This window comes from Coprinopsis cinerea (assembly GCF_000182895.1).
Source record: "Coprinopsis cinerea okayama7#130 chromosome 1 map unlocalized cont3.1, whole genome shotgun sequence".
Taxonomy (NCBI): domain Eukaryota; kingdom Fungi; phylum Basidiomycota; class Agaricomycetes; order Agaricales; family Psathyrellaceae; genus Coprinopsis; species Coprinopsis cinerea.
In genome coordinates this window covers 2,077,174-2,101,702 of record NW_003307544.1, presented here as the reverse complement: position 1 = coordinate 2,101,702, position 24,529 = coordinate 2,077,174, and the positions used below count along the sequence as shown (strand labels likewise).

The 24,529-nt window shown below is 50.8% G+C and overlaps 13 protein-coding genes across 13 annotated transcripts; 6 read left to right on the top strand and 7 right to left on the bottom strand.

The window, feature by feature from the left end:
* Window positions 1-105: 105 nt before the first annotated feature.
* On the top strand, window positions 106-1,678 carry CC1G_03718 (chorismate synthase; the record flags this gene model as incomplete). The annotated part of the gene is made up of 6 exons (XM_001828872.2): window positions 106-239; window positions 292-369; window positions 431-653; window positions 713-987; window positions 1,037-1,344; window positions 1,399-1,678. Exons 1-6 carry the CDS (start codon window positions 150-152, stop codon window positions 1,676-1,678), a joined length of 1,254 nt encoding a protein of 417 aa, XP_001828924.1. The 5' UTR covers window positions 106-149.
* Window positions 1,679-1,758: 80 nt separating this feature from the next.
* On the bottom strand, window positions 1,759-2,707 carry CC1G_13674 (hypothetical protein; the record flags this gene model as incomplete). Its single annotated transcript, XM_002912096.1, has 3 exons — window positions 1,759-1,906; window positions 1,971-2,632; window positions 2,686-2,707. 3 exons carry the CDS (start codon window positions 2,705-2,707, stop codon window positions 1,841-1,843), a joined length of 750 nt encoding a protein of 249 aa, XP_002912142.1. The 3' UTR covers window positions 1,759-1,840.
* Window positions 2,708-2,881: 174 nt separating this feature from the next.
* On the bottom strand, window positions 2,882-4,934 carry CC1G_03717 (hypothetical protein; the record flags this gene model as incomplete). Its single annotated transcript, XM_001828871.2, has 11 exons — window positions 2,882-3,007; window positions 3,060-3,207; window positions 3,278-3,332; window positions 3,395-3,474; window positions 3,531-3,648; window positions 3,700-3,895; window positions 3,948-4,004; window positions 4,060-4,150; window positions 4,200-4,269; window positions 4,321-4,521; window positions 4,583-4,934. 11 exons carry the CDS (start codon window positions 4,932-4,934, stop codon window positions 2,882-2,884), a joined length of 1,494 nt encoding a protein of 497 aa, XP_001828923.2.
* A 584-nt stretch (window positions 4,935-5,518) lies between these two features.
* Window positions 5,519-7,729, top strand: CC1G_03716 (hypothetical protein; the record flags this gene model as incomplete). Its single annotated transcript, XM_001828870.2, has 6 exons — window positions 5,519-5,543; window positions 5,585-5,733; window positions 5,804-5,811; window positions 5,983-6,108; window positions 6,913-7,251; window positions 7,375-7,729. The coding sequence occupies 6 exons, from the start codon at window positions 5,519-5,521 to the stop codon at window positions 7,727-7,729; spliced, it is 1,002 nt and encodes a 333-aa protein (XP_001828922.2).
* A 1,515-nt stretch (window positions 7,730-9,244) lies between these two features.
* CC1G_03715 (hypothetical protein) lies at window positions 9,245-10,864 on the bottom strand (the record flags this gene model as incomplete). The annotated part of the gene is made up of 3 exons (XM_001828869.2): window positions 9,245-9,336; window positions 9,453-10,110; window positions 10,163-10,864. The coding sequence occupies 3 exons, from the start codon at window positions 10,862-10,864 to the stop codon at window positions 9,245-9,247; spliced, it is 1,452 nt and encodes a 483-aa protein (XP_001828921.2).
* A 222-nt stretch (window positions 10,865-11,086) lies between these two features.
* Window positions 11,087-12,371, top strand: CC1G_13673 (hypothetical protein; the record flags this gene model as incomplete). The annotated part of the gene is made up of 2 exons (XM_002912095.1): window positions 11,087-12,037; window positions 12,094-12,371. The coding sequence occupies exons 1-2, from the start codon at window positions 11,230-11,232 to the stop codon at window positions 12,369-12,371; spliced, it is 1,086 nt and encodes a 361-aa protein (XP_002912141.1). The 5' UTR covers window positions 11,087-11,229.
* A 169-nt stretch (window positions 12,372-12,540) lies between these two features.
* CC1G_03714 (6-phosphogluconolactonase) lies at window positions 12,541-13,510 on the top strand (the record flags this gene model as incomplete). The annotated part of the gene is made up of 2 exons (XM_001828868.2): window positions 12,541-12,754; window positions 12,814-13,510. Coding segments are annotated over 2 exons (785 nt in total), but the record flags the coding sequence as incomplete, so codon positions are not given.
* Window positions 13,511-13,679: 169 nt separating this feature from the next.
* On the top strand, window positions 13,680-14,637 carry CC1G_03713 (hypothetical protein; the record flags this gene model as incomplete). Its single annotated transcript, XM_001828867.2, has 8 exons — window positions 13,680-13,713; window positions 13,789-13,914; window positions 13,983-13,990; window positions 14,047-14,169; window positions 14,225-14,241; window positions 14,322-14,349; window positions 14,399-14,464; window positions 14,569-14,637. The coding sequence occupies 8 exons, from the start codon at window positions 13,680-13,682 to the stop codon at window positions 14,635-14,637; spliced, it is 471 nt and encodes a 156-aa protein (XP_001828919.2).
* Window positions 14,638-14,772: 135 nt separating this feature from the next.
* On the bottom strand, window positions 14,773-18,777 carry CC1G_13672 (hypothetical protein; the record flags this gene model as incomplete). Its single annotated transcript, XM_002912094.1, has 18 exons — window positions 14,773-14,829; window positions 14,891-15,245; window positions 15,302-15,455; window positions 15,509-16,259; window positions 16,309-16,612; window positions 16,662-16,733; window positions 16,786-16,815; window positions 16,872-16,919; window positions 16,977-17,578; window positions 17,628-17,735; window positions 17,788-17,871; window positions 17,957-18,004; window positions 18,054-18,130; window positions 18,184-18,311; window positions 18,367-18,395; window positions 18,462-18,476; window positions 18,537-18,655; window positions 18,717-18,777. The coding sequence occupies 18 exons, from the start codon at window positions 18,775-18,777 to the stop codon at window positions 14,773-14,775; spliced, it is 3,042 nt and encodes a 1,013-aa protein (XP_002912140.1).
* A 209-nt stretch (window positions 18,778-18,986) lies between these two features.
* On the bottom strand, window positions 18,987-20,028 carry CC1G_03710 (RAB small monomeric GTPase; the record flags this gene model as incomplete). Its single annotated transcript, XM_001828864.2, has 7 exons — window positions 18,987-19,159; window positions 19,211-19,356; window positions 19,411-19,635; window positions 19,691-19,736; window positions 19,796-19,876; window positions 19,935-19,957; window positions 20,008-20,028. 7 exons carry the CDS (start codon window positions 20,026-20,028, stop codon window positions 19,090-19,092), a joined length of 612 nt encoding a protein of 203 aa, XP_001828916.1. The 3' UTR covers window positions 18,987-19,089.
* Window positions 20,029-20,207: 179 nt separating this feature from the next.
* On the top strand, window positions 20,208-21,131 carry CC1G_03709 (hypothetical protein; the record flags this gene model as incomplete). Its single annotated transcript, XM_001828863.2, has 4 exons — window positions 20,208-20,309; window positions 20,361-20,484; window positions 20,545-20,803; window positions 20,856-21,131. Exons 1-4 carry the CDS (start codon window positions 20,219-20,221, stop codon window positions 21,129-21,131), a joined length of 750 nt encoding a protein of 249 aa, XP_001828915.1. The 5' UTR covers window positions 20,208-20,218.
* Window positions 21,132-21,254: 123 nt separating this feature from the next.
* Window positions 21,255-23,230, bottom strand: CC1G_03708 (polyadenylate-binding protein). Its single transcript, XM_001828862.2, has 4 exons — window positions 23,022-23,230; window positions 21,972-22,907; window positions 21,649-21,910; window positions 21,255-21,590 (listed from the first exon to the last, which is right to left on the bottom strand). The coding sequence occupies exons 1-4, from the start codon at window positions 23,058-23,060 to the stop codon at window positions 21,526-21,528; spliced, it is 1,302 nt and encodes a 433-aa protein (XP_001828914.2). The 5' UTR covers window positions 23,061-23,230; the 3' UTR covers window positions 21,255-21,525.
* A 135-nt stretch (window positions 23,231-23,365) lies between these two features.
* Window positions 23,366-24,507, bottom strand: CC1G_03707 (prohibitin; the record flags this gene model as incomplete). The annotated part of the gene is made up of 7 exons (XM_001828861.1): window positions 23,366-23,593; window positions 23,643-23,717; window positions 23,771-23,866; window positions 23,921-24,133; window positions 24,188-24,265; window positions 24,315-24,418; window positions 24,474-24,507. The coding sequence occupies 7 exons, from the start codon at window positions 24,505-24,507 to the stop codon at window positions 23,366-23,368; spliced, it is 828 nt and encodes a 275-aa protein (XP_001828913.1).
* Window positions 24,508-24,529: the final 22 nt, after the last annotated feature.

The window sequence follows — 24,529 nt, the reverse complement described above, 5'->3', positions numbered from 1 at the left end:
TCTTTCCACTCGCTCCTGCTCCAAAAGATAAACAGTGAGTGATTGTCACAAGTTCTGGCCATTATACAGAACTGAAATACTGACTTTATCTTAACCTACAGCCATCTTGACACCCACATCTCTCTGCTCAGAAACGAGTCACTTCAAAAATGTCGACCTTTGGAACGCTGTACCGAGTCACTACCTACGGCGAGAGCCATTGTGCCTCCGTAGGTGCTATTATCGACGGGTGCCCTCCCGTGAGTTCGTCCTGCTGCACGATATTTCATAGAACTCATTGATGATTTGCAGGGTTTGGAGCTGTCGGCCGAAGACATTCAAATCCAACTCAGTCGTCGTCGGCCTGGACAGAGCAATCTCACAACACCTGTACGTGTTGAAAAACTTTCTGACAAGGTTATGGAATCAGACCGTTATTTGATTTGAATAGAGAAACGAGAAGGATCTCGTCCAACTTCAATCCGGCTTGGAGCATGGTGTCACTTTGGGCACTCCCATCGCCTTGCTCGTCAAGAACGAAGATCAACGACCTCACGATTATTCGGAGACCGACCTCTACCCTAGGCCCAGCCATGCCGATTATACTTACCTTGAGAAGTATGGCGTCAAGGCCAGCAGTGGTGGTGGACGTTCCAGTGCTCGCGAAACGATCGGTATGTTGTGATCCGCACCATCAGGCCATAGTAGATCAGTCCTTGACCGGCCAGCTTAGGTCGGGTTGCTGCTGGTGCCATCGCGGAGAAGTATTTGAAACAAGCATTTGGCATCGAGATTGTTGCATTTGTTTCGTCCGTGGGCAAGATCCATCTCCCCAACGAACTATCACCGCCTTCGCTCACCCGTTCGGATACCAACGAAGACAATGATGACGCTGAAGACTCAGTTTCTCCAGAGTTCAGGCAGTTGCTAAAGACAATTACTCGTGAGGAGGTTGACCACCATCCCACTCGATGCCCTCACCCTGCTACCGCCGAGAAGATGACCCAGGTAAGCACAATGAAATCTTGATGGAGCCTTTGGTTTATTTCCGTCTCAGCGTATCATCCGTGCTAAAGACGCCTCTGATTCCATTGGCGGAACGGTCACTTGCGTTATCCGAAATGTACCTGCAGGCCTGGGAGAGCCTGTCTTTGACAAGTTCGAAGCAGCGCTGGCTCACGCCATGCTCTCCATCCCAGCAACCAAAGCCTTCGAAGTCGGTTCTGGCTTCCGGGGAACCGAAGTGCCCGGTAGCAAGCACAACGATCCCTTCGTTGTTCGCCCCGACGGCACCCTTGGAACCGTAACCAATTGGAGTGGAGGTATCCAGGGTGGTATCACTAACGGCGAAGACATCTACTTCAGGTCGGTCTTCTTTTGTTATCCCTCCTGATGGCACTTGACATCGATGCTTCACAGGATCGGTTTCAAATCCCCCGCTACCATCTCTCAACCACAAGAAACTGCTCGCTATGATGGCACCCCCGGAACTCTTGCTGCCCGCGGTCGTCACGACCCATGTGTGGTCCCTCGAGCTGTCCCAATCGTTGAAGCGATGGCTGCTCTGGTCGTAATGGACCAACTTTTGCAGCAGGACGCGCGAAAGACTGCTGCCAGCAGATTGCCGCCCATCAAGACCCTCCCGCCGACCATGGTTATGCCCAAAAAGGAGGTTCTTTTGGAAAGTAACAAGGCCTAAATGCAACGGGATTGGAGATCGTGAATGGTGACCGGGCATCTCTTGGAAACCTAAATGTGAATATGGGAGAATACAAGCTTTGGGAGATAGAATAAATGTGTACATGTAAAATACCTGCCCCTTGGGCAAGAGAAACTGCGCGCATTGTGTTTGCAGAATAGCTCATTCTTCGTCAGAGTCGTCGAAACACCCACAAGTCATCAGGCGGTAGACGGAATGCCACCACCGCTGCAAACAAGGCGAAGAATTAGACACAATGAAGGTGGAGCGGGGACAGTATAGTGATACAGACCTGGTAGTCCAGTAACCCCGTAGACCAGCAAGTCGCGGTATCATCGTCCTTTTGACACCGTTCGCATTGGCATGTGTAGCCGCCGGCTCCGTACATCCCCCCCGCGGCGAGTAACGGCGTGTTTTCGTTGGCTTGTATTTCAGCATAGCAGGGCTTGGAGTACGCCCGCCTAGCCCTAGCTTGCTGTTTCGACTGCGCTCGTAGCTGGCGTTTCTGAGCGCTCCTCTGTGCGAACAGCGCAACACGTTGGCCAAGTGTGCCCCATCCTGGCCTGGCCTCTGATTCCTCTGAATGAAATCTGAGAGGGGCCGATATTGATGAGGAGGGTGAGCATGATCGAGACGAGTCTGGAGTGAATCCTGGAATGCTGCAGCTCTGGGTTCGTCGAGAGTAGGAAGAACGGCGGTGGTGATTGAAGCCAGAGGTTATCCGGACCCTGGACCGAAAGGTCACACGAGACACAGACCGCCTTTTCAACGCGCGTAACTGAGCATCATCTGCGTCAGAATTGCAGGTTGAGTCGTCGCCGAGGTGCTCGATCTCGACTTGGATATCGGAAGACTCGCCCAGGTCTTCTTTTTTGGGTGAACACAGCGTCTCGTCACTAGAGTGGGGATTGGCGTCCTCGCCATATTTCAGGCTGTCCTCCTTCAAACTGATGCCTGGACAATGATGTCAGGGTTGGAAAGGGGCTGTCGAGCAAAGATGGACAGACTTGGTACAGCGATTTCGGTCATTTAGAAAATAAAATAATGAAAGTGAGCACAGGTGCGCATGGGAGTAGGGAGACAGGGAAGGGAATGGCAGGCGTTGTTATCTCTGAACCTTAAAGGTGTATGGATGCAGAGACCAACACCCTATACGATCTCGGTGGGAATTGGGCGCTATGTACAATCTAAATATAGTGTTCATCACTCCTCCCGCCTGTCCAACCAAATCTCGTCCAGAACTTCGCGCACAGTCTCGGCTTCGAATCGCAATACCTTCTCACCAACAGCGTTCTGCTGGGGTATTTCAGTGCATTTAACCCCAAGTTTCTAACCTCTATTTTAGCATCTTGGTCAGCTGACAGTGGCTTTACGATCTTACCGCTATTTCCTGTCGATCGACCTTGACTGTGGTACCAGAGAGATAGACAAGATCCGTAATGAAAGCTGATGCTGGGTACATTGTATTCGCGTTCCCCAGACCATACTGTCGCGTCGAATAGTTCGTGTTCAGGGTTCTGACAATGGCCCTGTAAGGTCAGTGACGAACGTTCGTCGTTAGTTTAGCCTACCAAGGTCAGCTGATATCCTTCGACGTACTTGATGTAATCTAACGCGGAGTATCCGTATGTCTCCCTGTCATTTTCGGCATTCACTACAGGAAGCGGTCAGAAGGGTCACACACGAGGTAATATAAGAACGCTTCTGGTCGCTTACGCAATAGAACTTTGGCGCGTAAAGAATGCGAGCTTGCAATCGCCGTTGCAACGCCTCGCAAGGCGAGACAAGGCATGATACTGCGTGAGTCAGGAAATGATTATACCAGGTAAAGAAAAAAAAACAAGGCACTAACCTCGTCCACAGTGAACCGCATGAGTAAACGAGGATGTCCTTGCTCTTCAGATTGAAGATGAAATCGGGGTTCGGAGTGGGGTGGATTTCCATCCCATAGCTATTTATATAGTACACTTCTGGAGGCAGGTGTTAATGGGGGGTTCGCTCAAGTGACGTCCAGTACTTACTCGATATTGGGGCTGGCAAAATATCAATTGGTTCATCCCCTGTACGGTCGTACATGACATTGTTGGCCGCCACTGGTATCCCCTCCGAATCCTCGTCATGGGCGAACATTAGGCCGTCAGAATTGGACACTTGCACCGATATGCTCGCAACTGGGTGTGATATCTCGCATTGACCAACTAGTCGTTCGCCGTCTTCCTGCGAGGAGGTCAGCATCCACCGTCGTCCAGAATTGAGGAACCCTCTTTACCAGCTCTGCAGCAAGAGTAACAGTGTGGTTCGTAACGATAACTGGTAATATATGGGCCTGCGGTTTCTCGATGAACAGCAGATTCAAATCAGTACCAAGGGAAGCAACTGACCTGGCTGTTGGTGATCGATGAGAATAGAAAGATAGCGGATGGAAGGGAGCGGAAAAAGTTCTGGGCTGCAGCAATGAAATAGTTCCCTATGCTAGGCGCTCATCAACTGGGTACAGCAATCCAGCCATATTCAATCTTACCTCCCGTTCCTGAAGTCAAAGTTCTTGTGAGCTCTCTTGAGTAGTTCGCTCTCAAAAGAGACCAGGAACCCTAGAAACGAATCAGAAAGAGACCTCGAAATCTTATCGGAACCTAGCATACCCCGGATGGTCTCTTTCCTGTCATTTGGGATACCTCTCCAAAGAGGACTCCGCCCCTCCACTATATCCCTCCATTCTTCACGGGCTTCCTTGTAAGAACACTTGGAAGGCAGACGATGGGCTAGGAGGTTTCTGATTGCGTCCAAAGGCGAAGACGGAGGGGCTTGTGGAATCAGACGAACCAACCGGGAGCGGATGTCACCTGAAGCATGGATGGTGTGAATCGTAAAGTTGAAAACGGAAATAGTCAAACCGAGTACTACCTACGGACGGCCCCCCTAGGACGCGGATGATTTCGCTTGACGAGCCGCCGTCGTCTGAGACTGGCAGTACAAAGCAGGCATCGGCGAAGCTCGAGCAGATGGAATTGCCACCTGTGCCCCCGGAGATGATGATGTATGACGGGCCCGAACCTCGAGACTGTTGGATATCCCCAGGCTTTACGACACTGAGGTCGGCAGGTGCAGAAGTTAAAGGAAGCGGTGCTCGAGCAGGTCCGGAGTCTGGTCGCTCGGGAGGTAGGTCGAAAACTGAAGAACTTGGACTGTCGAAGGTCCTAGTTCCTCTGTCTACGTGGAGAAGATAGGACCCATGATTGCTTTGTGTGTAAGACATCGCGTTCGTTGAATATAGTGGTTAAGCGTAGTCAGTTGCACCAGAATCGCGTTTAAAGCCCTTTTATACGATGAGGCTGCAACCTGAGGTGTTGGCAATACGTGGCCGCAGTTGTGCCATTGCGAACGCGCTTGATAACCATGGATCAGCGCCAACAATGGCGCGGGTGTCGCGCGGCAAAAGTACTTACCCGTCCTCGACGACTTTTCATGTAAGTAGTACATAATTGATGGACCCGTCACAACCTCAAAGGCCATACCTAGTGAATACAAAGGAAACACGAGGCAAGCTTGACTCGTTTCCATTCTCAACTCAAGATAAGCCTACAATGAAGAAGGAATTTCTTGCTCTACCAGGGATATATTATGTCCACTTCCTCTACATAGAGCCAAGTACGTGTTCTTATGAGTTCTAATGGATCATACGAGCACCACAACTGACCTAGGCACTGGGAAACATTCACAGTAGCAAGCATTGTCGCATTTCTCATGATTTGGGGGTATCCGGGTGCTGCATGGTGTTACCACCAGCTTCTCCAAGAAAGCGAGGAAATACCAGCAGAGATCTTTCAACCAAGGGCGGAAATGGCCATGTGGCAGCTTGGAAACTGTGAGTGTATTGCCATCGTCGATGCATTATTGAATCGCCAGGCTCAATTTCCGTGCCCAATGAAGGTTCATTGCTTCTCGGGTTAATATCGCTGCTAGTTTATAGGGCGATCAGGGACGCTCTGCCAGACAATCCTGTGGCCCAAGAACGGATCATTGGGGCAGTCGTCAGCACACTCGGATTGGGAGATGTCAGTACCTCGGGTTGTCGGTTCCAGTTGTGATATCACGGCTGACCTCCGGGCTGTGGCTACTCTATAGATTCTTCAGTGAGTGGGATATTCTGGGTATTGAATGCAAGTCTCACCAGTTTATCAAGCCTACTTCTCTCCTTCTATGTTCTTCCAGAGCATATGAGGTGGTCTCCATTGACCTGGGATGGTATGGCACATGGGAACATTACCGTCATCGTCTTTCTTCTCAGCATGAGGTGGGTGTAGAGAACGCCCCATGAGCACTGGCGCCGACTTACTCGAGGTGAACAGGGTCGCTTGGTTTTCAGGAGTAAGAAGGAAGCGATACTGGTATGGCCAATTCCAGAAGTCCGCCAATTGCAAGACGTCCTAGTCAGTGACAGCACTTCCTACTGGATCTTATTTACTTTCATGTTCCGTTCCTTGGAGATAAACTCTAGGGACGTAGTCGCTCCCAGGTCCCTGGCCGACCTTGAGCGGGTGCTCTCGGTTTAGATCGTAATGTGTAGATTGTGACGGGTAATTGAATGTGATTTGCGGCTGGTTTCGAGTGGGGGTCGTGGCACTCCTAAAAGGACATAGTTGGCAGAGCTAGAAGGCATGCGCTGTCGTGGCTAGTCTCGAGACAGCCATGCAATGGTTGAACCCGATAAAGCTATTGCCTGGAGACCGTCGATCGTACCGTTGTGGAACATTCTCCAAAGAAGCGCTGGCCCAAGGAAACGGAGTGAAGATAAGTTGCGTCAAGTTTGTTTGTCCTCGATTTTTTGTCGGACTAATAGGTATCGCGCCGGGTTCCGGTGTTGCTTTTGTGTGATCTAAACGGTGGAAAATCAAAGCACTTTTAAGTAGACGTTAAAGGCGACTGTCAATGGGAGATGGCCAGAAGATACTTCACCAAATCCGAGGTCTAGGGAACGCACCATCGACGTCCTAGACTCATCTCATCCCCATCAATTCTTCATCCTTCTCAACTCCTACAACTCGTTGACTTTCTTCTGTAAACCCGACAGGAGTCATGAACGTCATTTTAATAACCCACAGTCGCCTCCAAGATGTAGTATATCGATTTCATTTGTCGCTTCCCGCTGGTGGATACAACGTACGTGCATTTGGCCATTTGGTAAGAAGTGCAAAGAACCTCAAATTGACATCACCACTGATTCTCCTACATAGCCACGGTCCAACTAGAAGCGCCTCTTCAGTCTGTCCGGACCTGCAGATAGGATGTGAATGCTTAACTGAGAGCCGGGATCCTTCCAGTTCTTCAGGGCTTTCGGGCGAGCTTTGCACAGCGTCGATATCAGCTGTCAGCGACGAGCGTCACAGAGCCAGTTCGACACTCCCATGCATTGTAACCACGACATCCCTTCTAACTGAATGCACAACCGCATTCTGCCTAGAGGATGATTGCCACCTGGCTACTTACCGGCTTACTGGCAATCAGTTACCCCAATGCACCCCATTCCCAGCCCAACGACGACGACTCTCGATTGGGGCAACACGAACCTTAGGGTAATTTAATTTAGTATCGTTTTCGGTGGCTTGTGGAAGGTAGGTTATCGTTCGCCGAAGTCCCAAGCTCAGATGACGACGCACACACTCTCAGATGCGATGCAGAAATTTCTGGTCTTGTAGGCGCGACAGGGTTCAAATGAAGGCAAAGTGCATTTGGAAGAGACAATCTTTCTTTCATGTTCTTCCAGGTGTGGACGTAGCGGACTTTGGCTCACCCTTCCTCGAGCATTCATTGGCTCCAATTCCTGTCAAGTCAAGCGCCCACCCTGCCCGGCAACGACGCGTCATTTCCAAACGACAGATTATGGATATTATCCTACGATGGTCCCAAGAGGCGACGCGAAGCGGGTGTCGATCAGGCGGGACCGGGACCTCTGATGTAGGAGTGGAACATTCAACAGAGCGAATCCTGGTCCCCGTTGGGTTCCCGCCACATTCAGTCCAACGCGAGGAAGCGTGTTATCCACGCGATTGACGCGTCGCTCATTCCCTTAACCTGACCGTTGACGTCGGTTCACAGTCTGGCTTTTGCCTACCCAGAATCGGCAATGACCATGTCCGTACGAGTCACAAACGGTAAAGACCGCTTTGGAACAACGTTCCCGTGGATCTGAAGGTACCGTACTGATGAGATCCCACATCTAGAGATGCAGCGACCTTGGACCTTCCCCACGTCCCTCCAAAATTTCTAGTCCACTCTGCCGGCTTCATTCAATGGAAGAAGCCCTGTCTGGCGTCAAGGTCAGTAGGTGGCGCCCGATCTTCTCCCTTAACGGTACTGCGGAAGCATAATCTGAAGGGAACTGACGCCGTCCCTGCATATCCAGCGGTGTCGGTTGGCATTCCGGACCCTTGGCATAGTAGGTGAGCATACAGGCTGAAATTTGCGGCTGTGATACCCAGTAGGATCTTCATCTCGATATCCTCACTTGAACGATTGCAAACCGCGAAGTGTCACAGGTATCTTTTGCTGTACATGTTCCATGTTCGTGAACGGTGACCTTGCTATAGCTGGGGCAACGGGCTTACCTGTTTCGTCTCTGAGAATATCTGACGTAGCTCCGCCTTGTGGACTAAATGTGTGGTAGCTTTCTGGGTCCCCAATTCCAGGTATCAAATAAAGACCATGCCGTCATTTTGAACGACAGTTTTATCAAACAGCTAGTCGACCTCTTCGCTGGCCTATTCAATTTTCCAAGGTTTACCTCAGGCTTTTCACGACTAGAGCTATGGTGGGATCCAGCTGCCCTGCGTTTCCGACCAGCGCCAGCCAGCTAAGGTTGCCTTCTTATTCACGTTCGGTATCTTTGTCCGTTCGGTTCCATCCATATCGCAAATCGGAAAGCCCGCCTCCTTCCTATGAAGAAAGCGAGAAGTTACACTATGTGAGCATGCCAACTCATCCAAACCTGCATTGATTGACAACTTCCTACCTAGAACACAGTCTACGACGAATCATACGAGATACTGCGAGTTCCCGAGCGAGTGGTACGTTTTCTGCCAGTAGTTGAAAGAAATCTGAATCCAATTTCGAACTGGCATAGCGGTCTGTGGAGGAGGAAGAAGAGGCGCGGCTCCTTATCGTGAGTTGGGTGGAACACGTCGAACGCGTGTCTCGCCTTTCTGCCGTTATGCATGTGGGTCGAGTCTCTCAAATTCCTCTCAGCAGCACCAGTTGACATCGGGCGACAGCTCTTTTTCGGTGGTTTGAAGCGTGCAATCCATCAAGCTGGTCTCCCCTGACGAGCACCTCTAGCCATACTATTCCCAGCTGCCTTTTTGCACATTATCTCCACTGCATACATTTCCTCGTGGTCGTTCTGCACCTTGCAGGCAATTGGAAGCCTTATCATGGTGTGCTTCGCGTTCAAGTTATTCATGTAATTCTTGTAAATAGTTCACTCTTTGTAACAGTAGAGTATAGACCATTAGGTTCGTAAAAGTCATGATCGTAAATACAAGATGGGTATACGGTAAAGTGGTACATACATCAGCCAAGCAACTCGGGGAATAAAGCCAATAGTATCCTGTCCAGTACAAATATGACGAGCCGAGTATTACATTGCGCCTCGCTAAGTGGGTCTATGGCAATGTCAAGTGTCGCACTGGGATCCGAACCGAGGACTATTGGTAGGACGTGTGCTGGGCGAAGTATTCGAATGAGGAGTTTCACCGGCCAAAATGGCTAGCTGACGTACCTAAGGCGCCCTTCGGTCTCCATGCGACAAGTCGTGCGCGCAGCTCTGCTTGCTCTTCGGCAGTAGGTTCCACGGGCGGAGGTCCTGGATACCCGTTGGGGAACAGGGTGCGTTTCGATAATCGAGTTATGTTGAGAATGAAAGCAGGCGACAAAAATTGGTAAAGAAGATGATGGCAAAGTTTGTCCAAGAACGTGGATATTGAAAGCGAGACCATTGAGATTGTCGTGAAAAGTAAGGTTGAAGAAAATCGATCTTCTGAACGGATGATTTCACAAATCATGGCCAGTGGGGGACCCGCACAGTTGTTATACTCCCTTGGCGGCAAAGGCAAAAGTGGGACGAAGTTGGCTTCTGGGTCATTGATTGAAGCGACGGTTGACGTGGTCGTCGTGGACAAGGACCGCGAGTTGGCAAGGGACGGAGGTAGGCGGAGGTTGGTTGGTTTAGGCTGCCTTAACTCAAACGGTGCTGGGTCAGGTCGTGGGCTGTGGCTTGGAGATTGGTTGACCATTTTGATGGTGTTGACAGTCTGCTTGTAAGAGTGCATAAGCGCCAGGCAGATGCCAGAGAAGGACTGGAGCGCGGAGAGGACGACCACTACGAAGTTATGAAAGAAAGAAGATTCCTGGGTTGAGTTCTGCGATGTCTGCGGCGGCTATGTATACATCAGCTTTTCAGATGTCTTCCAAAAGTATTTATAAACTCACTGAATACAGGGTTTCCTCGAGGGGCCCGATGAGATCGAGGATGGACTTGTGAATGAACCAAGGTTGGCTAATCTTGGGTATCACGTCGTTGACAAAAACCTTGATCAGGATTTCTCGTACTATCGTACGTTCTACTTCTGGCTCGTAGTCTTCTGGGGGAAGGCAGAGCTTCAATACCTGGTCAAAGATTTGGCGATAGTATTCGGGGTCGATTTTGCCGTCGGGCGAAATCGCCATATGTGGTTGCATCTGGGCAAACAAGGTAGACAGAGACGATGCCCCACCGCATGCATACGAAGTAGATAGTTTGGACTGAGCATTGCGGTAGTCGACATAGTGCTGGGTGATGATGGAAGGAAGGTCATGAAAGACAAGAGCAGGAAGGTCGACGGCCTTCAAGCGCTCCTCCAGGTTTCCAATGACATGGACGATGATCTTGTTGATATGTGGAAGAAACTCTTTATCGTAGCGGGTGAGCTTTGTCCACCATGGATTTACATAGGCTCGCAGCGCGAGCGCAATGAAGTCGTACAACTCGGCTGTGAGCTCCGGGAGTAACCCTGGCGTTGACAACAGCTGCGGAAGGTCTTCATTGGAATGAGGAGGGACTAGAAGACGGCGAGCGAGGGTTTGTTGGGTGGCCTTTGTTGGCACCGACGACGCTATTGAGTGGGCCTGACGCTGCCGGGGAGGGGGGGTCATCGTTGCAGACGGCGATGAGCGAACATCAACGGTAGTACTCAAATCACAGCGGACCGGAGTCTATAGCGGGTGCCAAGACAATGATGCGATTAAGGAGACAAGATCATCGTCGCTGTCAGGAACAGCACAGTCTGGCCTTGTTTATTGCCAACGACCATGTAGGTTTCTCGCTGCCGTTGTCTTCCTCGTCGTCGACTGACTCAGAACGTCTGCATCACCCAGTAACTTATTGCTACGCGCTCGTCGCATAGACACTCGGTAGCCGCTCAGCGTGCATCGAGTAGCGCTCAGCTGAATCCATAAAGGATTCAAACCCTCCAGTCGCTCATTTTACCACATTCATTCCTTGATTCAAACGATTACCAATGCCCGCAGCACCTACCGCAGATATTTATTACCGCGCTGACGACGAAGGCGAAGGGCTTTCCCGCCAGAACATTATCATCATCGCAGCCTGCTCCAGCGCCGCGGGACTGATTCTCTGCTACTTTCTCTACCGAACAATACGCAACTGTCGCCGTTCAGCCAACCCTGCACCCCTACCTCCTGTTCAGCCACTTGCCCACCATCGAGAGCACCGCGTAGCAGCACACGAAAACTCACTATCACGGCCTCCGACATGGTTTCAACCTGCCCTCCCCGCAACTCACTCAATGGGAAGCAAGGCGTCGCTTCTTGGCAAAGAGAGTCCGTTGTTGTCGGGCTCTGCTCCCTCATCCTCTGTGTCAGCGACAGAGTCAGGGCAGGAATTCGACTTGCCACCAGTCAGTGCAGACTCTTCACAGCACCTACCGCTTCCTAGCCCTTCGTATCATGGCGGTCGCCCGGGATCGTCCTCGTCCTATAATTCCAGCGACGTTAGTTGCGCTTCCCCCCATGCATTCCCTCTCAACTCTCCCGACTCTGCTCCGCCTATGCCTCGTCCTGTGGCCGACCTTCGTTATGGATCACCCGCTCGAAGACCGCGACCATTATCCATGTCCTCGATGCAGAGTATGAATTCCCGGACAAGCCGCCACACTGTTCGCGGGCTTCCCCACTCTCCGTACAATCAAGTTCAAATTGTGCTTCCAACACCATTGGCATCCACGAACAACAGCAGAGAATCCCTAGCACTTTCCCATCGTCGCAGCATTGTTGATTCATGGCTACTACCAAGTTCAAATGCAGATTGTGAGTTGCTGTCTTCGTTCGACATTTTTTGGTTTGCTGATTATTGTCGTGCTCAGCCCCATCTGATGTATCGGGAGAGAGTGTTCAGTCTTCACGGTCTCGGAAACCCCAGCGACCAGCCTCGATGTCATCCCTTCGTTCGGCGCTACCGAAAAACGATGCACATCCTGTCCCACCAGTGCCACAAATTCCGTCTAATCTTGAGGCAACCGGGCAGAAGAGCTTGCGGAGCTCAAGTGACTCTCGTTGGACACCATCTCACCAGACGGTAGCCGAGGAAGATGCGGATATGCCTCGGAGACCTAACAAACTTGGAAAGACGCGCCCTTCATAGCCACAATAGATGTTACTTTGGTCATTTTTGATTTCAGATTGTCGGGGGGAATTTAATTGGATTTTTAATGTGTCAGGATTGTTTGTTAACTACTTAGCTAAGCCAACCTATTCTCATGATTTCCGTGCAGGCTCAAGGTCAAGCGCCGTCTTTCTCTCAGCTCCACCAGCAATGACGACCACTCACACACCTCCAAACGCCCCAGTGCTGTTGTCTTTTGCCGATACCGACGCCCTCGTCGAGTCATTGGCAGCCTTCGTGGCCAAGGCACAGAAGGAGGCCATCGATAAGAAGGGCAAGTTCACGATTGCCCTTTCAGGTGGATCTCTGCCCAAAATGCTACGAGGGCTCATCGGGAACCCAGGGATCAAGTGGAGTAACTGGTGAGTACTATACCCAATGTCCTGAAGAAACGGCTGGAAACTGACGATTAGATCTCCAGGCATGTGTACTATGTCGATGAGCGCGTTGTACCCCTTGATCATGCCGACTCTAACCACCGGGCCTGCACCGAAGTTCTGTTCTCCAAGGTTGACATCCCTAAGGAGCAGATCCATGCCCTCGATCCCTCGTTGCTCGACGATATTGAAGCCCTCTCCGATGCCTACGAGACCGAACTCATCCGTGAGTTCGCTCAGAAGGATGCGGCCCGCTTCCCCGTCTTCGACCTCATCCTCTTGGGAATGGGACCCGATGGGCACACGGCATCCCTCTTCCCCGGTCATTCGCTGCTCTCAGAGTCAGACAGATGGGTCGCCTACCTCGAGGACTCCCCAAAGCCTCCTCCTAAGCGCATCACTCTGACCTTCCCCGTCATCAACCATGCAGCTCGGGTCGCATTCGTCGCAGCTGGTGGTGAAAAGGCAGACATGCTTGCCCAGATCCTCGACAACCCTGAGACTGGTCTCCCGGCTGCTCGCGTCAGACCGGCCTTCCCGGGCACCCTCCACTGGTTCTGCGACGACGCCGCCACGTCCAAGCTCGCCTACCCCAAGACCCCCTTTCGTCTCTGAACTTGTCGGACACAGTCGCTTATGAATTATTCCTTGAATTATTCCCAGATCTCTCGTGCCGAGAGCGTATGTCCATCCTTTTCGTTCTTCGTCTGGAACTCTTGATTCAAAAGAACCGTATCTGAACCCGAACTGTACTTCTTGTAACATAGGACAATCCGAAGAAATGTAGTTCCGCAGTTCGCAGTAAGCTTCTGATACCGAACAGCAGGTGTGGTTACGGCAACTGTGCGCCGCTGGAGACATGTTCACGAAGCCTGAGTGTCGTACTAACTCCCCCTCTCTTCCTTTACCAATGATCAACTACTTCTTCCTGCTGTCTCGCCAAGGTACGTCCGGCATGGTACAACTCCGACACAGCGCGGCGAGGCAATGGAATGGTCCTCATTTGCCATGTTATTTAGGAAAGCTGAGGTTGTCCAAATGGTATATCACTCTCCCAGGCAAAGACAAGGCAAAGATAGTCCGAGAGGTGTCGCAACTGGTCTTAGGCCGTCCTCCCAGGGTCTGTAACTTTCTCGAGCACAAAGGTGGGCCTGAAAGCACAGTCCAAGCATGACCTTGGTCCTCGTTGAAATGAGCGCTTAATCTTACACAGGGAGGAAGGTGTGTCAATTCGCCCGCTCCGGTTGCGGTGTGGAGCATAAGTTGATTACTTCCAGATTGTGTATAAACGCTACGCCTCATTGTTCTTTGTATGCGAGATCGCAGAGGGAGACAATGAACTCCTTACCCTAGAGATCATTCACCGTTACGTGGAGATCCTGGATAGGTATTTCGGAAATGTAAGGCCTTCTCTTTTACAATCCGACAGACCACATACTATACTGACTGTTGTAGGTGTGCGAGTTGGACATGTGGGTTCTTGGTTTATGGTCGGATCCAAACATCGAGTCCAATTTACGATCTGTTCTGTATCCCTCGTGCACACTGGCAGTATCTTCAACTTCCAACAGGCTTACAGCGTAGGTGTATTCGTCTCATCCGTTCCACAGAGTTGACTGTCCCTTGCAGATCCTGGATGAATTGGTTGCAGCAGGGGAGTTGCAGGAATCGTCGAGAGATAAGGCTTTCAAGGCGGTACGTCTTCAAGCTTCAATCTTCACTGGCGTCGTCGCGAACCGACGGCCGATGACCAACATTTGACCACTGACTGGAATTCATGCCTGCGTCGATCCACACAGGCAAAAGCAGCACAGGTTTGGGAAGAGGCTGACGACATGACGGAGAAGTTACAAGATATCCTCATGTAGTCACATAGAAGGACAAGTAGTGGAACGACGAGAAGTATATCCGCCCATCTAACCCGACCCCTAAGAATTAAAGTAAGATAGTATACAATTAAGCCTTCAGATCCGCGAAGTGGGCAGGTAAAAGAAAATACAATTCTAATTCAACGAGAACCCATCTTTAAAGTCGAATTTCATGGGTGAGGTGCGCTCAATCTAAAAGGGTGAAACAAGTCAGCTGCAGCTCATGATATAATACTATCATCTTAGCACACACCGAGTCTAAAGGTGTTGCTTCGTCACTACTCGAACTAGTGAGCAATACATAGCGACGATAATTCTTCGCAATCGCAGGATTTCTCTGCATAGCCTTCAGATCTTTCACAACGTCTTCCTCCAATCTAGCCTCCCGGGAAGCGGAATTTAAGTTCGCGTAACGAGAATTGAATGCCTCAATACCACGTAGAAGCACATCCTCTGGGGTGGGAGACGAGAAGTGCATATACTCCCTCAGCCACGATGTCCGGGTATCGCGTGGACTTGACCATGTTTTCGGTTCAGGAGGCGCCTCCAGCAGCGCCATTTCTCCCCGGGAGATGGCATTCAGGATGTAAGGAACAAGGAACTGGTTTCTGCGAGCAGGCGGGTGTGCATGAGTGGGAGCAACGATAGAGTACAAGGTGCTTACGGTGATTTGGCGTTGCACAAGGTGGCAATCATGCCAATGACTGCCGGACAGACGTAAACTGTCCAAAGAGGGTGCTCGTTGATCTCCTTCAATCTTCCGGGTAATTCAAAAGGTCTTCGAAGGATAACTCCGGGTGTTAATGTCACAACTCCCCCTAAGACACAATAATGTCAATAAAATCTTGCCAAGTGGAGTTGATGTTCTTACCGCATGGGTAGATCTCATGCAAGCCCCAGAAACTGGAAGGGCATGAGGGATTCGACCCGAACATGTACATGCGAATGTACTCCTTCGATAGGATCCTTTCGCGGAAATAAGGGAGCTTGTCTAGATTTTGAAGAGCACTGACGTGGATGAACAGCATCCCAGCACGCTCAGGACTCCTTGTCATCCTGATGGCAGGTTTTCTTGCCTTTTCTTTGTCCTTGTCCTTGACTGAGTCCTTGGGCGGTGGCGTTTCCCGTTTGACCCTTTGTAGTATGTTATGCAGCAATTCGCTTTCCAATTCCGCTACTCTGTTCCTCTGAGGACTCAGAGGAGAAATTATTGCGTAGTGTCGGGTCGTCAATTTGAGGTATTCGTAAATTTCGGTGGGGAACCCGAGAACGCGTATCGCCAGTTGAAACAGGGGTCTGCGCTTCACAACCGATTCCCATTGTCGAGGTGCTTGGCCCATTCTTTCAAGTTCTAGTCGCTTGGACTTGACCTTGTCATATTCCGAAGTAAGTGCATGGTAGCATCTTTCGAAGAGTAGATCTCTCCTGTTGCGTTCCATCATGGCGTCCTCCGAGATTTGTTTGGCAGTCAGACTCCAGGGTAGAAGTTCTGCAACGAAACCGTCATTCTTCACATGTCTCACAGAGAATTTTGTTGCAATCGAGAGGGGATTCGTGATGGCAGGGTGTATGAGGAGGATGGCAACACATTGGCCACTGAGGGTAAGGGGGACGAGGGCAACCTGTCTATCTCATCAGCGTTTAATGAATAGGGAGGTTCAAAAAATATACCTGCTGCTTCCGAATCATGTGTTGTATGAGTAATGACCAGGCTGTATCGTTCTCGTCCTGTGGCTGTCGAGACACTTGGGCACGGTATGCAGGAGGCCTGCATGCTCCCACTATCACCCTAATGTCTACTAAATCATATAGACCTTGAACTGCCAACTGCGAACCTGACCCGGAGAGGGCGAATGGAAATCTGAAGCCTGTTTTCCTGATCTCAACCTCATCCTCGATGGCCACCTTGAACTGGATACTATCGCTTCCCCCAAAAGGAACCGACAGGGAGCCAGTCCAACAAGCCTTCTTCTGTCTACCCAGTCGTTGAGATTAAGATGCGAATAAAAGCAGCATCTACTCACCGGGTCTGAGCAGCAATCCACGCAGGTAATGCCGGTGGAGGTACGGGCTCACTATTGTTGGATGTCTCTGCCCTACAGGTGAAAAGAATGAGTTGATATGAAGCCCAATGTACGGTGGACGTACTCCTTGACAGTTGGATAAGCTTCAGCAAGCCTAATCGTCCGGCCAGAGTGAGTGCGAGGTACGACGGTCATTTAGAAACGACTTACTCCTTCGGCATGGCTGACTGGAGGAATTGGTCTACTTCCACGGAACTCCTTTCAAATTAAATATCTATAAATATATGGTCTAACCATCCGAATAAAGTGAAATACCCAAATTCAGTATCGTCACGGGGGAAAAGGTCTTGTATATCATTAGAAGGTTCGAATGCCGTCCGTGAAGGAGGTTCATTATTGGGAGGTTCCGTTGGAGGTGGTGACGCAGGTCGCGCATTGATAGAAGCAAGCGTCGGTTCAAAATGGCGCTGGGCGATGGCAGGCGTCGGGATACTCTTCCGGAATCCAGTTGTCATGATGGACGTCGATCCCATCGTAGTGGGAGGAAGATGAGTTGGTCTTGAATGGGGAGCGGCTGCCAGCGTCTTAGGTGGAAGTGGGTCCAACGCATGCTTCGCTATGCGTTGCTTCGCAGATATACCCGTAGATGGTCCGTCGACTGGCTGATTTAAAGTCTGGGGCTTCGGTGCTACTTGGCTCTGGAAAGGCATTCGGGAAGGTAGAGGCGGGGGGGCGGGGTTAGGAGCAGGAACGGGAACAGGAGGAGCAGCAGGGCGGGTTGGAAGAGGCGGAACTTCAACAGGTACCGGAGTGGCTTGTGGGGAGGCATCTGGCGACCTGACATCGTCATCGGAGAAAAGAGAAGGAACGAGATTAGGTGAGGTCGGTTCAACGGGAGTAGATTCAACGCGTTTTTTCTGAACCGCAGGTCAACTAGAGTCGCAAGGATGTTCCAGGAGACCTTACGTTGGATTTCGGCACACTCGGTAAAGGGGGCGTTGTCTCTTCAACTTTGGCTCTCACTGCAGTCTCTTTTCTCGATCCTTTCTGAGATTTTTTGTGGGATTTAGGCTCCTGGAATCAGATCAGAAAGCGATTTCCGGCAGTATGAGGGAATGAACTGAACCGAAGACGTTTTACGTCTCTTTGCGAGTGGCTCTGAGGCGTCCGAGTCACCGTCCGATTCCTCGCTGACTTGTACCTTGGGGGCCTGAACGACACGATGTTGGGAGCAGGTCAAATGTAAACGGCGCGACACTCGCCTTTCGCTTCTTGGACGTTTTATGTTTTGTGACTGACAAGGACTTGGGTTCTTCCAAGGGTTCTTCTTTCTCTTTAGCTTCCTGCACGGAACATAAGTATCTGTGAAGGTTAAACACTAGAGGCACTGACCCGAGCCACTGAAGCACTGGAGGCCTTTTTTTCCTTCTCCTTCTTCAAGTCTTTGGCGAAGCGTTCCTTCTCTTTCTCTGTTCGACATTGTTGTCAATGGAGGGCCTTCTTCGTTCTGGGTCCACTTAACTGATCCACGCCTGGGGTGCCTGCACAACGTAACCCTTCGGATAGTCCTGGTTATCGGTTCCTACTGCAGCCCAAAACCGTTCGAGAAGCTTCATGCATCCTGGTCCAAGATTGTCTTCTGGTTCCCAGCTGAATCTCGCGGTTAGATATTGGTATTCTGAGCCAATGCTTCTGGCAGACTCACGTCGTTTCATCGTCCGGATATCCCGCCCACTAAGGGATTGGAACAACACTCGATGAGCTATGGTCCCTTTGAACAGTAGAATCTGGAATGCCCACCTTCACTTCATAGCGCTGCCAGAAGCCGCTAATTAAGCCTTCAACTCGGACAGATATGTTCTAATCCAAACGCACCCAACTCAGAGACTCCGGTTCCTCAGCTTCCTCTGCCTTCGACTTTCTACCACGTTTTTTCTTCTTCTTGGGAGAGGGCGGGGGCGTATCTGCTACGACTTTAGCGGCAACGATGACCTCTAGTGGCGTGCTCGTATGAATACAATGGCGGCTCCCTGGAAAACTGTTCTGCCTGCGTACCGACGATGTAGACTTCTTCTTCCTCCTCAGCGGATAGCTGCTTGACTTTACTCTTTCCCATGTGTATTTCAGGGGATACAACTGGTTTTCATTAGGGTAGAAGGGGTATCGGGATGAATGCGGTGACGGCTTGGGACAAGAATGTATCGGCGATACAGCGGCCCGTCAGGCCTGCAACAAGGTACAACAAGCGCCAGTCAGGCAAAGTGACGTAACAGTTTCGACAGTCAGAATGAAGAAAGCAATACTGTGCATGTTTGATTTAATGTCCAAGAACTAGAATTATGTGTGTGTGTGTGTACAGGAGCCCAATGCATATACTAACATAACAGTAACAGGTTGAACGTTGAGTAATAGTATTGACAGAGAAACCTTAACAGTTGCAGCCATAATTCTGAGAACTCTCAGAATCCAATTGGATGGGGTCGGGGTAATCGACGTAACTGTGTGTTCAGGTCAGTCAAAGTTCGAGTGAAAGCTCGAAAAGAACCCACAGCTGTTCCTCCGCCTCTTGTTGAAGCGCATTCTTCGCAACTGTCTGGAACGCTTGCTCGACGTTGATGGCCTCCTTCGCCGAGGTCTCAAAATAAGGAATGTTTCCCTTGGATTGGCACCATGCCATGGCCCGTTTCTGGGTCACCTAAGTATCAAGGTTCTCAGCAACAATTATAATTCCAGAGACCATCCCTCGCACCTGTCGCTTGCCTTCCTCCACATCAATCTTGTTTCCTAGCACCACGAAAGGGAAGTTCTCGGGATCATGAGGACTTGCTTGAATTAAGAATTCGTCCCTCCAGCTGTCGAGAGTTTCGAAAGATTTGGCACTGTTCACATCGTAAACCAGGACACAGCAGTCGGCTCCACGGTAGAACGCGACGCCCAAAGACTGGAACCGCTCTTGACCTGCAGTATCCCAGAGCTGCGTGACGAGTATTAGTGAGTTTGGAGTCAGCAAAGGCGAAGCTTTGCTGTACCTGCATTGTCACCAAACGATCATCCACCATGACCTCCTTCGTTAAGCTATGTGCACAGTCACTTTGAGTATCTCGCCACAATTGAAACAGAGGGAAAGAGCATACAAGTCTGCACCGATAGTTGCCTTGTACTGATTGCTGAATCGCTTGTTGACATATTGGTTCATCAAGGATGTCTTCCCGACGCTGCAGATATTTCTTATGAGCCACTATGGCTCTCGACGTTTCATTGGAACAGACGAACCCACTATCGCCCAAAATGATAACCTTTTAGGAGTCAGTACAACTATGTCTCCTGGTTCAAGATGTATGTTCACCTTGAGAAGAACACGGCCCATGACTTGTAGCTAAGGGTCGTCTGGTTCGAGATGAGGGTATGCAATATCTGGAGCAGCGGACAGTTGCGGTGTTGCAACGAGCACCCCGGAGCCTGCTGCCCAATGCGTCATTCAAACTCCGATTATAGGGATGGCCGTTGCATCTTCGAGTTGGTCCTGCCACGAACCACCTTCACTGCGTAATCTCAAAATGGCCGAGCCATCATGGCAAGAGGTTTTGCGTGTCCGACTAGCAGAGAGAAATGAACGTGAAGCTGTTTTTGCTGGGATTATTGAACAATGTACGTCCACATGGCCGGGTATCAGTCCCCCGTGAGCTCACACAACTCAAGATCGACGGCTGGCGCAACAGACCAAATTGCTGAAAGAACGGAATGCCTCGCTATTACGAGCTGTTAATACAGTCAAAGGGAACCCGAATGCTTCTACAGTTCTGCTAGCCAGCACTGGTGAAGAGTCAGTTACCCCAGTTCGATCACCGTCATTCTACTAACCACCCCAACCCCAAACGACTAGGAACCCTGTACAAGCCGCCTATATCTCATCTCTAGAATCGCAAATATCATCCTTACGCGATGAACTCGCCACAGTCTACAAGACCCAGAGCCAGAACTCGCAGCGGCTATTGTCAATGAACGAAACCCTGCGCGAGAAGGAGGAGCTCATTCGGATAGAGGCAGAGAGTCACAGAAGAGCGAAAGAGGAATTGGCCGTTGTAAAGAAGAAGGTTGATCAACATAATGAACTCATGGCGGAGAAGGATCGCACAGTCCAGGTATGCTGCACGACGCTCCACCTATACGATGTACTTATCACTCGTTGGCTAGATTCTGCACGATGAAATCAGTACCCTGCAGTTAGAGCTAGGTCAGATTGAAGAACGCAACCAGACACTCTCACGCGATAACGCGAAACTTCTTCAGCGATGGCTGGACGCCAAGCAGGCCGAAGCGAACAGGATGAACGAAGCGAACCAGTTCTACGAGGAGATGCGCACCCGGTCGGGAAACGCGGAGCGTCTCCACAACAGCCAACATCCGACCAAGAAGGATGGAGTGTCGTCTCCGAAAGGCAGGACAGCGGATCTGACGCCGAATGGTTGATTGTGGACGATGAGTCTGAGTCTTCAGAAATCTAGTCTATAGTATACCCCTTGCTCTAATATATATCCCTAAACGCCGACCTTCTCATTATCAACCATTCGACCTGTTGACATGTCACAAGAGAATGAGAAGAGGTGATCAGATTGGAGGATAATAAAGGAGAAACGTCATATACAAAATGAATTCGTCAAGAAAAGAAGAGCGAAAGACTCAAGAATGCAAAGAGGAGAGAAGAAAAGAGGATTGATGGAAAGAGGAGAGGGGAAAACGAAGCGATACAATGCAGAGTTGGTTCGAGAGACGACAGTGATGTGTAAGGAGTGACTGGCAGCCTCTGACGGCCTATGACGGAAACAGCAGGAACATGACGGAAACTGTGGTTCGTAAAAGTCTTTTATGCCGGGCCTTGCTGCATTTGAGCATCGCCTTGCTGGCCAGCTACTTGTTGCCCGTAGTATCCTTTGGGTGATGGTCAGATTTGAATTCATTGGAACCCCGTGTAATCGTTCTCTCTTACCTCCCCAATAATTTGAGTAGTAGGTGCTGGGATCAGCGCCACCCCACTGGGCTTGGCCTTGCTGGCCTGCAGCGTTGGGATCACCTGCACCCGGTTGAGCACCGGCTGCAAGTCCAAGACCGGCAGCGGTGTTAGCTTGAGGCATACCGGGTGAAGCGGGACCCGCAGCGCCAGGAGCGCCAGCAGCTTGGCCAGGGAAACCGGGGAAGCCAGGGAAGCCATACTGGCCGTAGGTGTTGGGCTGGGGCATGCCGTACATGGGCTACACAGATGACGATGGTAAGCTGCACAAGCCTATGGATGATACTGGGTGTTCAACGTACCATGCTACCGTAGGGGGCCGCCGCCGCCGGGCTCACTGCGCCAGCGGGTTGGGCAACTCCTCCATCTGCCCGATCTTTGCCCCAGCTGCACTTGATAGGTCGACCATGAACCATCTGACCTTGCAATTGAACAATGGCTTGAGCTGCATGCTCGTGGGTATCCAACTTGACGAAAGCGAAACCACGATCAGCCTGCATACGGATCTCCGACAAGTAACCGATCGATTGGAAGAGAGGGATGAGGTCGGCCTGGGTTGTGTAGGGAACGAGGTTTCCAACATAAACAGTCGTATTGTAGGGAGCAGTTTGGGCCAGAACCTGCTCGTAGGTGAGTGGGCCACCTTGGAAGTTCACAGGTGCCGGGGCACCGCCGCCAGCGCTGGGGCGAGCACCACCCCCAGGGGCACCGCCCTGAGTCTTCTGATTCGCCCAGTTGACGCGGATGGCACGGGAGCCCAACCACTCTCCGTTCATGGTTGCGATGGCTTGCTCTGCATCTGTTTTGTCACGGAAGGCGAGGAAGCCGTACCCACGAGACTTTCCCGAGTTCATGTCCCACATAACACGAGCGTCAGAGAGGGTCCCAAAGGCACTAAAGGCCTTGCCGAGGACTTCATCGTTGACTTCGGGGCTGAGATCTCCAACGAAGACGTGATAATGTCCAGAGGTATCCTCCTTGTTTTGCTGCCCCTGATAGGCCCAGTTGACACGGATCTCTGTATCGAAGATTTTGCGCCCGTTGAGGGTCTGGAGGGCTGTTTCCGCGGCGCGCATGTCCATGTACTCAACGAAGCCGTAGTTGAGGCCACCATGCTGGTAATTGCGGTCTGGGATGATCTTGACGTGCTGGACTGGCCCGGCGACGGCGAAGATCTCTGTGAGCATGTACTCGGTGACTCGAGGGCTCAAGTTTCCGACGTAGAGATGAGCGCGTCGCTGATCAAATTAGGAAATCGGCAAATCACGTTGCAGCGACGAGTTGATTTGAGGAAGATCGATAATAGCCGATGTGAGTGCATCGAGGAGGAGAGAGAAAGAAAGCGAACATACCGGAGCCTCAGCCGCACCTCCCATGCCCATTGGATTCATGATTCAGAAGATGAATGAAGATGAAACCTGTTGGAAACGGTGAGCTCGCTGCTGGCAACGATGACGAGATGCATACAAAGAACAGAAAGAGGATAGAGTATAGGTTATACAAGTCCAATAAAAGGAGAAGAGAAAAGGAAAATATAGAGAGACTGAGAGGCAGGAGATGGTCACGGTCAAGAGGAAAGAGGGAGACGTGGGAACTGATCATCTAATGCTCGGTCCTTCAAATTCAAATTGATCGCAGCCTTTGAACTGCTATTATCCATTCAACAGCACTATACACTAAGCACACTATAATGTATCTATCTACCGGTGGGCACATTGAGCAGCACATTAGACCCGTCCCCTCCACTCGGGATATAGGTAACATTGGGGTTGCTCGCCAGCGAGGAAACAATTGCCTTGCTGGCCTCAATCTTACGCAGCGCGACGAATCCTTCACCAGCCTTTTCCAATGCCTTCGAGATCGTCTGTGCAGCCTCGGCTTCACCTTCAGCTCGGATAACAGCGGCTTGACGCTCTTGCTCAGCCTGCGGACTCGTTAGCTAGTTTGTACAGCTAAGCAGCACTGGCAATTACCTTTTCTACGATGAACTTGGCCCGCTCAGCATCCTGTTGGGCGATCTGCTTGGCTTCGACAGCTTGGGTGAATTCCTAGAAACTCGTGTGAGCTACTCATATAGACTCGACGGCGAGATTATTCTTACCTTTCCGAAGGTCAAGTGAGTAATGGAGACATCCTCAAGCTTAATGTTGAACTCTCCAGCCCGCTCCAGCAACAGCTGGCGGATACGAGAGGACACCTAGAAAATCGGCGTGAGGAGCCAGCTGAGTAGTTCACACATAAGCACACGCACCACTTCACGCTGCGTGATGAGCTCAGCAGCGTCAAACTGCGCGACAACAGCCTTCAAGACTTCATTTCCAATGGACGGAAGCACCCTCTCGTCATAGTCCATGCCGAGGCTCTGGTAAATTTTGGGCAAGTGCTGGACATCCGGTCTCGACAGAACTCGGAGCGTGATAGACACCATTTGCAAGTCCTTGGAACCGGTCGTAGTGGAAATGTTCTATGGAGAGTACACTCAGAGACGACGTGGGCCAACGGAAGGTACGGGACTCACCCGAGGCTTGATTCGACAGTCGTATAGAATGGCCCGTTGAAGCCAGGGAACCAAAAAGTGGGTTCCTTCTCCAGTGGCCTAGGAATACCTCAGAAAATAGACGTTCTTAGAGTCCAACCACACGTACCTTGTCCTTGACACCAGAAAAACGGTCGAACATGACAGCACGGAAGCCTCCAGGTACATCGTACAAACTCGCATTCACCGCTGCGGCGGCAATACCGAGGGGCACTGAAGGACTAAGTGAGTGAAAAGGGCTAAGGAGACAGGTGAGTTTATGACTGACCAATTAATCTGCTTGCATGTTGAACGAACGCCATTGTTGACAGTGCAGGAGGAGAA